The 12,627-nt window shown below is 39.1% G+C and overlaps 1 protein-coding gene across 6 annotated transcripts in view; it reads left to right on the top strand.

Annotated features, from left to right (window-relative positions):
• The window catches only part of LOC122559794 (uncharacterized), a 132,679-nt gene that overhangs the window by 107,363 nt on the left and 12,689 nt on the right, over window positions 1–12,627 (top strand). For all 6 annotated transcript variants that reach the window (XM_043709868.2, XM_043709844.2, XM_043709861.2 and 3 more), the window contains 2 exons: window positions 3,021–3,179; window positions 4,758–4,905. In XM_043709868.2, coding sequence (XP_043565803.2) covers window positions 3,021–3,179; window positions 4,758–4,905 — 307 coding nt within the window. The remainder of the gene's footprint in view (window positions 1–3,020; window positions 3,180–4,757; window positions 4,906–12,627) is intronic.

Below are 12,627 nucleotides of genomic sequence, written 5' to 3'. Positions count from 1 at the left end.
ATCAGCATAGTCTCCTTAAATAGCTTTGCTTATAAAAATATAAGCTATCTAGTTCCATTTATGGCAACAGAAAAGTAGAAAGTTGAATTAGCAGAATATCTGAGCAGATAGTATTTAACTGTTCAAGATCGTTAGGTGAATAAATACAGTTGGCTGGAGATTATCACAGATTCTTGAATTGAGCTTTTGCATCAGAGGAAAGTTGCACCAAAGATATTGATTTAACTAGTTTAGTCAGTGAAACAGACTTTCCTCACAAGGAGAGACATCTTCTGTTCTGTCTGTTTTACTCTATAACGAATAATGGGTTTCTGCCATGGACCTTCATGTGGCTGGACAAGCCAGTTTTCAACCTGCAGATCCTCAGCCACTAAAGCATATTTCCTATTTTCTGTTTTTCAATGTAGGACATCCCACATGTGATGGGATCTTGAATTTGGAAATTTCTATCTCTTTTTGCTTTCCATAAGACTGGAGTATTGCAAATATCACAGCATTGGTCAAAACAGGTTGTAAACATAAACTCAGTAATCACAGTGAGTTTAACTTCACTGATGTGGAAGTTTCTAGAAACAAATATTAAGTTTTGGATGAGTAGTCACATAAGAAAAGATGAGGTGATTAGTAAGAACTAGTGTAGACTTCTAAAGGAGAAGTCATGTTTAACTAACTTGACAAAGTTTTTGAAGAGGTGAAGGAAAAGGTCAATGAGAACAATGATGTTAATATGCTGTACATGGTCTTCCAGAAGGTGTTTGATAAAGTGCCAACAATAGATTTGCAAGAACTGTTATAGCTCATAGAACAAAAGAGACAGTAGCAATATTGCTACAGAATTGGCTGATTCATAGGAAACTGAAAGTAGTGGTCACTGGATATTTTTCTGGCTGGAAGAAGGTTTGGAGGAAATGTTGCAGCTCATAGAACAAAAGAGACAGTAGCAATATTGTTACAGAATTGGCTGCTTCATAGGAAACTAAAAGTAGTAGTCACTGGATATTTTTCTGGCTGGAGGAAGGTTTGCAGTGGAGTTCATCAGAGGTCAATATTGGGTATCTTGCTTTCCCTGATATGTATTCATGATCAAGATCTTGGTGTGCAGGGAATAATTTCAGAGTTTGCAGGTGCACCTGCAAGCATTGTAAACTGGGAGGAGGTCAGTAAAACTTTAAACGGACATTGACAAGTTGGTAAAATGAGTAGATAAGTGGCAGATGAAATTCAAAGTGGAGATGTGTGAAGTGATGTATTTTGGAAGACTGTGAACTGACAATGTAAAGTAAGCAGTACAATTTGAATAGAAGTGCAAGAGCAGAGGGACCTGTGTGTAAATATGTCCAGATCAATGAAGGTAGCAGAATAGGTGGACAGTGCAGTTAATAAAGCAATATCATATTTATTAATGGCAACAAAGAGTACAAGAGCAAGGAGGTGATGCTGAATTTGTATAAGACAATTGTTAGGTCTTAGCTGGAGTATTGCATAAATTCTTGGCGTCACACTATAAGGAGGTTATGGAGAAAATGGAAAAGTGGTTTACAAGGATGGTTCCAGGGATGAGAAACTTCAGTTAGAAGGATAAATTGGAGAAGTTGGACTGTGGACCTTGAAGAGAAGAAAGCTGAGAGGCAATCTGTTGGTAGTTTTCAAAATCATGAGAATGTTGGATAGAATAGATAAGGAGAAACTGTTCTTGTTCATAAAAAGTTTTTAAGTATGAGGGCACAATTTTGAAATGATTTGTGAAAGAAGGAAATGTGATGTGCGAACAATCTTTTTTACAACTCGTCAAGTCTGGAATGCACTGCTTGGAATTATGGTGGAGGTAGGTTCAATTGAAGCATAAAAGATGGCTTTAGATGATTATTTAAATGGAAACAATTTACAAAGGTGTGGCAAATCCAAGAAAATGGTATTAAATCATGCAGTTCATTTGAAGAGCTAGTACACACATGACAGACCAAATGACCTCCAACACCAAAACACTTCTGTGATTCTTCCATTCTCTACCATTGCTCTGCGAAGTAGTGTCCATGTTCATCCTTAGAACTTCAGCCATTTGAGTGTTGAGAAATCAGGACCTGGCAGGGGAGGCACTTTCTGGCCAGGCAGTTTCCCATGCATTGTCGGTTTGCTGAATGTTATAAAGCTGCAAGAAAAAAAACACTAGTGCTCCTCATGTTGAATCTGAAGTATGTAGTGAAAGCACTGTTAATGGTTCAAAGCCTGGGAAGGTGGTCTACGCCCAACAGATAGGCAGGCAATTAGGCTCATTAAACTTATGAATAAAATTAAGGAGGTCGACCGAATTGTCAAGTTGTCTCTAGTTTCCCAATATGATGACTCTGATAAACTCTCTGGAATTGGGCACTTAATGGTAGACTGAGTTTCAGCACCCCAACAGGCATTTTGCCTGCCAGTCTGCCCTAGATTGAACTACAGACAAAGGCCACCCTATAGAGGGATTCCCATCTCATGCACCACTCCCTTATTGGTTGCTCAATTTCCTTTTGAGCTTTTAAGTCATATTTTTTAAAAAGTGGCTGTACAGTGCACCTTTTTGATACTCAGTCACTAATGTTGGACTAGGAACTTCTCTGAAGGCTTCTGATTGGCCCTACAGCTTCAAGAGTCCAACTACCACCCTTAATTGCACAGGGAATGTATCTCTATGCCAATTAAGGGGTCACTCATTTGAAAATCTTGACCTTAACCTGTTTCTACTGTTGGCTGGTTTGAGACCTGAAGGAAAAGAAAATTCTGACTCCTGTTTCCTGCCTTCATGGGGAATACTCATGGGGAGGTCTCTGTATTACTGTATCACATATGATACAGTAATGATAATGGACTGTTTGCTTAAAAACTTCTATTTCTGTAGTCGGTGTTTACTATCTGTATGAATTTTATTTTCTGCACAGTACAAAATGTTTTGCCTTCACATATGTTTCGCTGAATATTTGTATGAGTTTTTCTATAAACAACACTCTATTCATCATGACTGGCCGTATAATCTTTTACAGGCAAAACTAAAACCTCCATTCTGCCAGGAATTCACTGTGGAGAATATGCTTTCAGTACTCCCTCCTTTTCCAAAAGGTCCTACTCAACGGCAGGCAAGGAAGGCTGTTGAGGCCTTAGTAAAAGCAGTTAACTACTCCAGGCTAATGACTTTGCAACAGGTAACCAAGTTAAAACTTGTGAGAGAACTTTGTCAGAAATAGATTTAAGATATTAAAATTGCACTGATATATTGTGAATTATATGCATTTCTTAAATGGTGAAAGGTTGGAAAGTTTAGGTTGCAAAGGGACTTGGGTATCATCGTCAGTAAGTCACTGAAGGCTATTATGCAGATCCAATGTACAGGTATAAAAAGCTATTGAAAGTGCTAATGGAATGTTAGTCTTTATCACAAGAGGATTGTTACACAGAGGCATGAAATCTCAGTTTATAAGAGCTTTGTTGGAGTGCATCTGGAAAACTGTGTGCAGTTTTGACCTTCTTATCTCAGGGAAGATATTATTGTCATGGAGGGAATACAACAAAGATTCACCAGACTTGTTCTGTACTGTTCCATGAGAGATTGGAAAAACCAGGCCTGTAGAAGAATGAGAAGTGATCTCATTGTCTGTCCTTTAAATATTTTACAAGTTTCAGAGTAGATGTTAACCCTGGTTAGAATCTTTGGAATTCTCTACCCAGAGGGCTGTGTAAGTTCAGGTTTTGTGTATATTTAGAGTTTGATAAATGATTGATTATCATTGGTGTAAGGGGTTATTTGGACAATGTAACAGCATTGAACTGTTGAATCAGCACTGGTTGTATTAAATAGCAGAGCAACCTCCTCATGTTTATATGTATGCAGCAGGTCACATGGCCCCTTAATCTTCACAATAGGTTGAAGACACAGGGTGGAATATTCTTTTCCCAGGTGTTGGCAAACAGGGAAATAATTGGGTGGGTTGGTCTTGGAGAGATGCTTGCCCACTTTTTGCAATCTCCCCATGGGACTTTCTGGACCTGCCACCAATTAAGGCCTGTAAGTAGCCAATTAATGTTCACTCATGAGGCTAAACTCACCACCTCCATGTTTACATGCCTTCCCTGCAGGCAAAAAAGGTGGCCAGTTTCTCAAGCTGGAACCAAGACAAGCTATCTGCCAGATTTGTTGAGGCTCTGCAATTGTTCTAACTTGGGGATAATTGAAGGCGATGGGGTGGCCTCAGAAAGTCAAACTTCCATTCTCTCTCTTTTGATTTCCCCTCTCCCAATGGACCACTACCTATGAAGAGAAGGTATAATATACTTATCTTCTCCCAAATAGAGAGGCTTCAACCAGCAGTCGTTTCAACCCAAGAACTGCAGGCACGGGATGCTAACATAGAGGCCTACATAGACTTAGAAGCTTACTAGTGCTATGCTTGTCAGCTCTTAACAAGCATGATTGCTTGAGTTATCCCATTGGTGACATGTCAGTTGCACCTACCATACCCACCCCCACACCAGCTAACATTTGGAAAATTGTGCCCGCAGTCACAAAACATAACAGCATTATAAGTCACAAATGTAACACCTTTAACACGAACAATTTATTTAGTATTAGCAAATATGATGCTATTGTAAATAAATTTTAAGTTCTTAAATAGTACATAGAATTTTTAAAGAATTCTGATTGTTACATTATTTCAGTAGGAACAGAAAATTCTCAAAGCAACCAGTCATTGAAAGTTTCATGTAAATGCTTTTCTGTCTTCCAGGTTAAAGCTCAACAAGTTGAATTGGATTTCCACAATTCCATGTATGATATTCAAATGAAATTCACGGAGGCACTTTTGCAAGCAATTAAGCAGGCATACCATTCCTTTCAAAACAATGTAGCTAAAGTTCTATGTTTACCACTACAGGGTAAGTGTAAGTTTCTATAATGAATGCAATTCACTGAAATTCAATGCTGATTCATGATGATAAACTGTACAGAATAAGTAGCTACCATGACAATTTCTCTTAACAGCTTAGAAATAAGAAAAAATATTAAGACAGACTTGAAAGTTCCAGACTCCTATCATAATATGAGTGAAAAACATTCTCCTCAACTCTTGTCTTAACCTTCTACCTCTTCCTTTAAATCTGTGTTCCCTCATTATTTCTCCCTCTACTAATGGAAAATGTACCTCCCTATCCACCCTATCTGTTTCAATCATAACCTTACACATCTCTGTCAGATGCCCTCTCAATTTTTGCTGCTGTATGGAAAACAGCCCTAGCTTACTAGCTTATTCAATTTTTCCTGCATCTCAGGCAGTTTCCTAGGACAGAATCGTAAACGAGTCCAAGTACCATGAGCTATGGTGAAATATGTGGCAGAATCAGATAAGAAGTCCAAATGCGCCAGACAAGCTAGATGTCAAGAAATCTTTACATGGAAATTAGGAAGGGAACCTGGCAAATTCAGCTCATCATTTGAGCTCCGAATGGCCTCCGTGGTGGGCACCCCAACATCTCAGGGTACACTCATATCTATAGCTATTGGCATGCAATATATGCTAGCCTCTAAAGCCCCTCCTGGCACATCTGTAATCCATTTTAATGGACACTTATGCACTTCAAAGCTGCACTGGCAACTATTATTGTAGTGCTACTGCAGCAAACTTTGCAGGCAGGGATACAAACTATGCTCATAGACTGGACCAGGCTACATTTCTTGGCTGTTTGCTCTTATCATAGTGCTCACTCACTTGAGCCTACCTAATTGTTCACAGCACCCCTGCCTTGTCTTTTTTCACTTTGTCCCCTTGGCCAGAGAAACCAGGCTTATATTAATTCTGATTTTCCTTACTGTTAATACAGATAAAAAGCTAGGAAGCTTGTCTTCGTTGTTAGCAGGCCTCAGTCAAATCAAAGGGAATATCCTTTAGTCAAAAGGTAAGTCAAGAGCAGTCTCCAATACCAGTTCATGGGCTTGATCATGGTCAATCAGCCACTCAGGGCAGTCAGAGTCAAAATTGTCCACATAAGGGGTCAGGAGCCAAATGTTGGGCACGCCACCAGATCTCTCAACTGCTTCTGCCTATAAGAAATAGGAACAGAAGTAGGCTGTTTGGCCCTGTGAGTCTGTTCTGCCATTCAATAGGACCATGGTTGATCCAATATTCCTCAATTCCACTTTTCTGTCTTTTCCCTGTAAACTTTGATTTCCATACTGATTAAGAATCTATCCATCTCAGCCTTAAATATATACCAGGACTCAGGCCCCACAGATCTCTGTGGCAGGGAGTTCCAATCATCTCTGTCTTAAATTACCCCTTTATTCTTTATGACCTCTGGTCCAAGAATCTTTTCTCCTCTCAGCATTTACCCTGGCAAGCACCTTAAAAATCCTATGGGTTCCAATGAGATCACCTCTCAGTCTTGTAAATTTCAGTGAGTAAAGTCCCAACCTGTTCAGCCTTTGCTCATTACATAATCCTTCCATTCCAGAGATCATCCTAGTGAACCTTCTATGAACTACAAACAATGTAATGACATCTTTCCTTAAATAAGGGGACCAAAACTCCAGATATGGTCTCACCACCAGCTTGTAGAGTTGTATGCTAACTTATATTCCAACCTCCTTGAAATAGAGCCAACATCTGTAAGTCGTTCTGATTATCTGCTGGATCTGTGTGCTAGCTTTCTCTCTTTCGTACACAAGAACTCCTGAGTCCCTTTGTGTTGCAACTTTATGCAGTTTTTCTCCATTTAATTACTTCTGTTCTTTCGTTCTCCCTTCCAAAATGAACAACTTCACATTTTACCATATTATGCTTCATTTGCCAACTTTTTGCTCATTTATTTGACCTAATTTAACAGTTTTCATCTGAATCGTGCAGGGACCAGAGTCCTAGCGAATCGCATAATTAGGGTTGTATGCAGGGCTTTAAACTAAATGGGGTTGGAGGGGAGGGGGCGGCGGTGGTGGAGGAGGGAAGGTGTTCAGTTATAGAGGAATTTAGAAAACCCAAATTAAAGGAGGAGCAGAGAGTACAGGTTGGCAATGTGGCAGATAGTTGCCAGACAATAAAAGTGAGGGGCAGAACAGATGAATATCTTTATGCACCAAGAAATTATATTAAAGAAAGGCAAATTTACTAGTGGAACAAATTTAAAAGCTTTTTATTTAAATGCATGAAGCATTTGAAATAAAATGGATGAACTAATTGCGCAGATAGATGTAACTGGTCACAATATAATTGGGATTATAGAGACATGGCTGCAGGGTGAACAGGAATGGGAACTAAATATCTCAGGGTATTCAGTATTCAGGAAGGACAGGCAAAAAATAAAAGGTGGTGGAGTGGCATTACTGTTTAAAGAGGAAATTAACACAGTGACAAAGGATATTAGCTCTGACTATGTGGGGTCTGTATAGGTTGAGTTGAGAAATACCAAGGGGCAAAAAACATCAGTTGGTGTCATACATAGACTGCCAAACTGCAGTGGTGGTGTTGGGAATGGCAACAGGAAATTAGAGATGTGGTGATAAAGGAATGTTGGTGATCATGGGTGATTTTAATCTGCACACAGATTGGACAAATCAAATTAGCCACAATGTCATGGAGGAGGAATTGCCGGAGTGTATATGGGATGGTTTTCTTGACCAATCTGTGGAGGAACCAACTAGAGAGCAGCCCATCTTAGACAGGGTACTGTGAAATGAGAAGGGAATTGTTGCCAATCCAGCTGTGGGAAACCTCTTGAGGATGATTGACCATAACATGATAGAATTCTTTATCAAGATGGAGAGTGAGATGGTTGATTTGGAGACTAGGGTGCTGAATCTTAATAAAGGAAACTATGAAGACATGATTAGATTAGATTAGATTCCCTACAACAGGCCAATTGGCCCAATAAGTCCACACTGACCCTCCGAAGAGTAACCCACCCAGACCCATTCTCCTACATTTACCCCTGACTAATGCACCTAACACTATGGGCAATTTAGCATGGCCAATTCACCTAATCTGCACATCCTTTGGATCGTGGTAGGAAACTGGAGCACCTGGAGGAAACCCACACAGACACAGGGACAATGTGCAAACTCCACACATACAGTCACCCGGGGCAGGAATCGAACCCAGGTCCCTGGCAGTGAGTTGGCCTTGGTAGATTGGGGAGAGTTACTTAAAGGGATGATAATGGATAGGAAATGGCAAACATTCAAGGAATGCATGGGGGTCCAGCAGCAACTGTTATTTTTGCCTAGCACAAAAGCAAAATGGGTAAGTGGGCTATCCATGGATTACAAAGGAAATTATAGATAGTACCCGTTTCAAGGAAGAACTACACAGATAGGCGTAGAAAAATAATACGTCTGAGGATTTGGAGCAGTTTAGAATTCAGCAAGGAAGGACCAAGAGATTGATTAGGAAGGAGAAAATACAGTACAAAAATAAGCTTGCAGAGAACATAAAGACTGACACTAAGAGTTTCTATAGGTACGTGAAGAGAAGGAGATTAGTGAAGGCAAATGTCGATCCCCTACAAACAGTATTGCAAGAATGTATAATAGGAGACAAAGAAATGTCATGTACCGAGATACAGTGTAAAGTATTGTTTTGTGTGCTAATCAGACAAATCATTATCTTATGTAAGTACATCCGGGCAACAGCAGAATATAGTGTTACAGCTACAGAGGAGGTGTAGAGAAAGATCAGCTCTAATAAATGAGAGGTCCGTTCAATAGTCAGACAACAGGGAAGAAGCTGTTCTTAGATCTGTTGGTAAACGTTTAAAATTTTTATATCTTCTGCCCACTGGAAGACAGTGGAAGAGAGTATAACTGGGGTTTGGAGGGGTCTTTGATTATGTTGACTGCTTTCTCGAGCCAGTGGGAAGTGTAGACGGAGTCAGCGGAAGGAAGGTTGATTTTTATGACTGACTGGGCTGCGTTATTAGCTCTAATTTCTTGTCGTCTTGGGCAGAGTACTTGGCATACCAAGCTGTGATGCATCCGGATAGTATGTTATCTATGGCACATCTCTAAAAATTGATAAAAGTTATTGTGGACATGACAAATTTCTTAAGCCTTCTGAGGAAGTAGAGGTGTTGGTGTGTTTTCTTTACTGAAGTGTCAATGTGGATGGACTACAATAGATCAATGGTGATATTTACTTCTAGGAGCTTGAAGTTTTTGACCACCTCCACCTCAACCATTGATACAGACAGGGGCATGTTCTCCACTCTGCTCCCTGAAGTTGATGACCAGCTCCTTCATTTGCTGACATTGAGAGAGAGATTTTGTCTTTACACCAGGCCACTAAACTGTCTATCTTCTTCTTGTACTCTGTCTCGTTGTTGTTTGAAATCCAACCTTCTACGGTCATGTCATCAGCAAATTTGTGAATTGAGTCAAAGCTGAATTTGGTCACACAGATGTGAGTGTGTAAGGAGTATAGTAAGGGGCTGAGTATGCAACCTTGACATGCACTTTTGTTGAGATTACTGTGGAGGAGGAGTTGTCATCTATCCTTACTGATTGCTGTCTACAGGTCAGGAAGTTGAGGTTTTCAGTTGCAGAGGAAATTACGAGAGGAAGTAAATGTAAAAAATTGAGAACTTTAGTTATTCAGTGCACTGGTAAAACCAAGTCTGGACTGTGCACAACATTGGTCATCTTATTTTAAGGAAGGATGTAAATACATTGAAAGCAGATAATAGAAGGTTTACCAGAATAATATTTAAAATGAATAGGTTTTCTTATTAGGAAAATTGGACACGCTAGGCTTGTATCCACTGTAGTTTAGAAGAATAAGAGACAACTTGATTGAAACTTATAAGATCTAAGGTATCTTGACAGGGTAGATTTGAAGAAGATATTCCTTCTGTGGGAAAACCTAGAACTCTGGGTCACTATTTAAAAAAATAAAGGGTCACCCATTTCAAACAGAGATAACACAACTTTTTTTTGTGAAAGGGTTGAGGGTCTTTGGAATTCTCTTCCTAAAAGAGTGGTGGAAGGAGAGTAATTGAATATTTGTAAGACAAAAATGGATAGAGTTTTGGTTAGCAAGCAGGTGAAGTTTTATTGTGAGTCGGGGGTAATTTGAATATTTGATTACAGTCAGATCAGTCATTATGTTATTAAGTATGAAGCATGTTCAAGGGGCTAAATGGCTCATTCTTTCTTCTTGTTGGTGTATTCATAAGACAGTGAAGGGATTGAAAAAGGTGCAGTGTCAGTGTGCATACTTTATACTTCATATCTATCTGAGGAGCAGTATATATCTGAGAAATAACATGTCTTTAAGAGACACGAGTCAAAATCATATGGAAACAGGAAGAAAGGCCATTACAAGTAATACTGTGAATCACAGACATATTATGGAGCATAAGGAGTCCATTTAGCCAATTATGCAAGGACCATTATTTGAGCTAGTGCAATTTCCAACAGCCTGACTACAATAAGGCATACAAACATGCAACGTGCAAACCACTAAAAAGGAAAGAAAGATTGTTTTTTGAGAGAGAAAATAAAACACCTTGATGAAAATGCACTTGGCTCTGCATTGTATCCTAGCTGTGAACTGCTATGATTTAACATTCAGTAAACAAGGCTTTCCTGCATAACACTCTTTTCAGTTTAATGGTTCCTTTCAGGAAGGAAATATCCAGGATTCATTAGTTTGCAACTTACACTTGAATGTGTAGCAAAGTAAATAATGTTAAAATTTTAAGCAATTCAACAAAGACTAAATTAAACATCATTTAAGTTTTCAAGACCTCTATATCTTCTCTGCTTTTTTAGTAACTAACTAGTTTTCCTCATATGTAAAAATGAAGATCAAAGGTTACGAGCCATCCTTACATTTTACCTTTCCAATCTCATAATGAAAGTTAAAATCTGGAGGCTATTGAAATAATGAAAATTAATTGTTCAATAATTGAGAAGGTAAACGACAATCAGTAATTTGGTTATAAGATAAACTTGTGAATAATGCAGATGAAAGAGAATAATAATACTCTTTTCATAAACAATGATAACTATTGTGGAAGTATACTTCCTTAACTTTGTGTAAGCTTATCATTGAAAGTGTGTGTTTTGCAGTTTTGCATAAACTGTTGTTGTTATGGGAATGCAGATATTGTAAAGGGTTGCCAACTGATTTCTGGTCTTGATTTTGATCATGATGGATGCAGAGTTAGTTTTTAATGTAAGTATAGCATGTTAATTAGTAGACATTTTTATTAGTGATTACTTTCATCAGCACAAAACTCTGTATTAAATTCCTAGCCAGAGGTTCCTTGCCATTGTTAGCTGTAAAATTTCTATTAAAATTCTACAGCTAACTATTCACAGGCCTAAACTTTGTGCAGTGTTAAATATATTTTTTTTAAAACCCGGATAGGAGTTATGTTTCTGCTTTAAACTTGCCACCATGGGGTTAAATCATCCAAAGAGCTGACCCTGTTATCTGACCCCATTTTGCTGGTACATTTTGTTCAGAAACAAGGTGTATTGTTGAATGTGTCCCTAAACTTGACACCAAATGAACACAGAAGCCATTGTGATTTGTAATTTAGGGTTTTATGACTTTCTTATTGTGATCAATTTCTGTTCTTGTACAGATAAGTCAGGACAATGCAAGAAAATTGATTAGTTTTCCACTTTTGGGATCCAGTGTGAGGAGCAAATATGTAATGTGTTCCACAGGTCAGAAGTCTGCTTTGGCCTAATAACGTGCCTTTATCACAAACACAAATTACCACAAACTACTGCAACAATTTAAACACATCTTCCTGCATTGCTATTGTGCCTCTGATAATTTTTGCCAAATCATGGCTCCTTTTATTGTTTGAGATGGTTCAAGTTCCACTTAGACTTTGATAGTCAGCAACAGACTTTCATTCCACCAATATGACCTACCTTCTAACATAGGCTGGGGCTGCTTTTCATGAAGCGTTGGAGGCTTCAAGAAAAGCAGCCCCGGGTGATCTTGTAGATGTTTATAAAATTACGAGGGACATGGATAGGGTAAATAGACAAGTTGAAAATGTGTTGCTGGAAAAGCGCAGCAGGTCAGGCAGCATCCAGGGAACAGGAGAATCGTCGTTTTGGGCATAAGCCCTTCGTCAGGAATCCCGAAGCTTATGCCCGAAAAGTCGATTCTCCTGTTCCCTGGATGCTGCCTGACCTGCTGCGCTTTTCCAGCAACACATTTTCAGCTCTGATCTCCAGCATCTGCAGACCTCACTTTCTCCCTAAATAGACAAGTTATTTTACCCGGAGTGGGGGAGTCTAGAAGTAGAGGGTATAGATTTAAGGTGGCAGGGGAAAGATTTAAAAGCAATCTAAGGGGCAACATTTTCACACAAAGGGTGGTGGGTGTATGGAATGAACTGCCAGAGGAAGTGGTGACGGTTGATACAATTACAACATTTAAAAGGCATCTGAATGGATATGTGAATAGGAAGGGTTTAGAATGGGATTAGATTAATTTAGGATTCCTGGTCGGCATGGATGAGTTGGACAGACGGGTCTGTTTCCGTGCTGTGTATCTCTATGACTCTATAATGGATCATCTACTTGGCATTTCTGGCTGAAGATGGTTTGCATATTCTTCAGCTTTATCGTTTACCTTGATGTGTGTC

The sequence above is a fragment of the Chiloscyllium plagiosum genome, unplaced genomic scaffold (genome assembly GCF_037043375.1).
Source record: "Chiloscyllium plagiosum isolate Xiang-an unplaced genomic scaffold, Cpla_swu_hap1 HiC_scaffold_2, whole genome shotgun sequence".
NCBI classification, from domain to species: Eukaryota; Metazoa; Chordata; class Chondrichthyes; order Orectolobiformes; family Hemiscylliidae; genus Chiloscyllium; species Chiloscyllium plagiosum.
The sequence above is the reverse complement of the archived record's forward strand: the minus strand, read 5'-3'. Positions and strand labels throughout refer to the sequence as shown.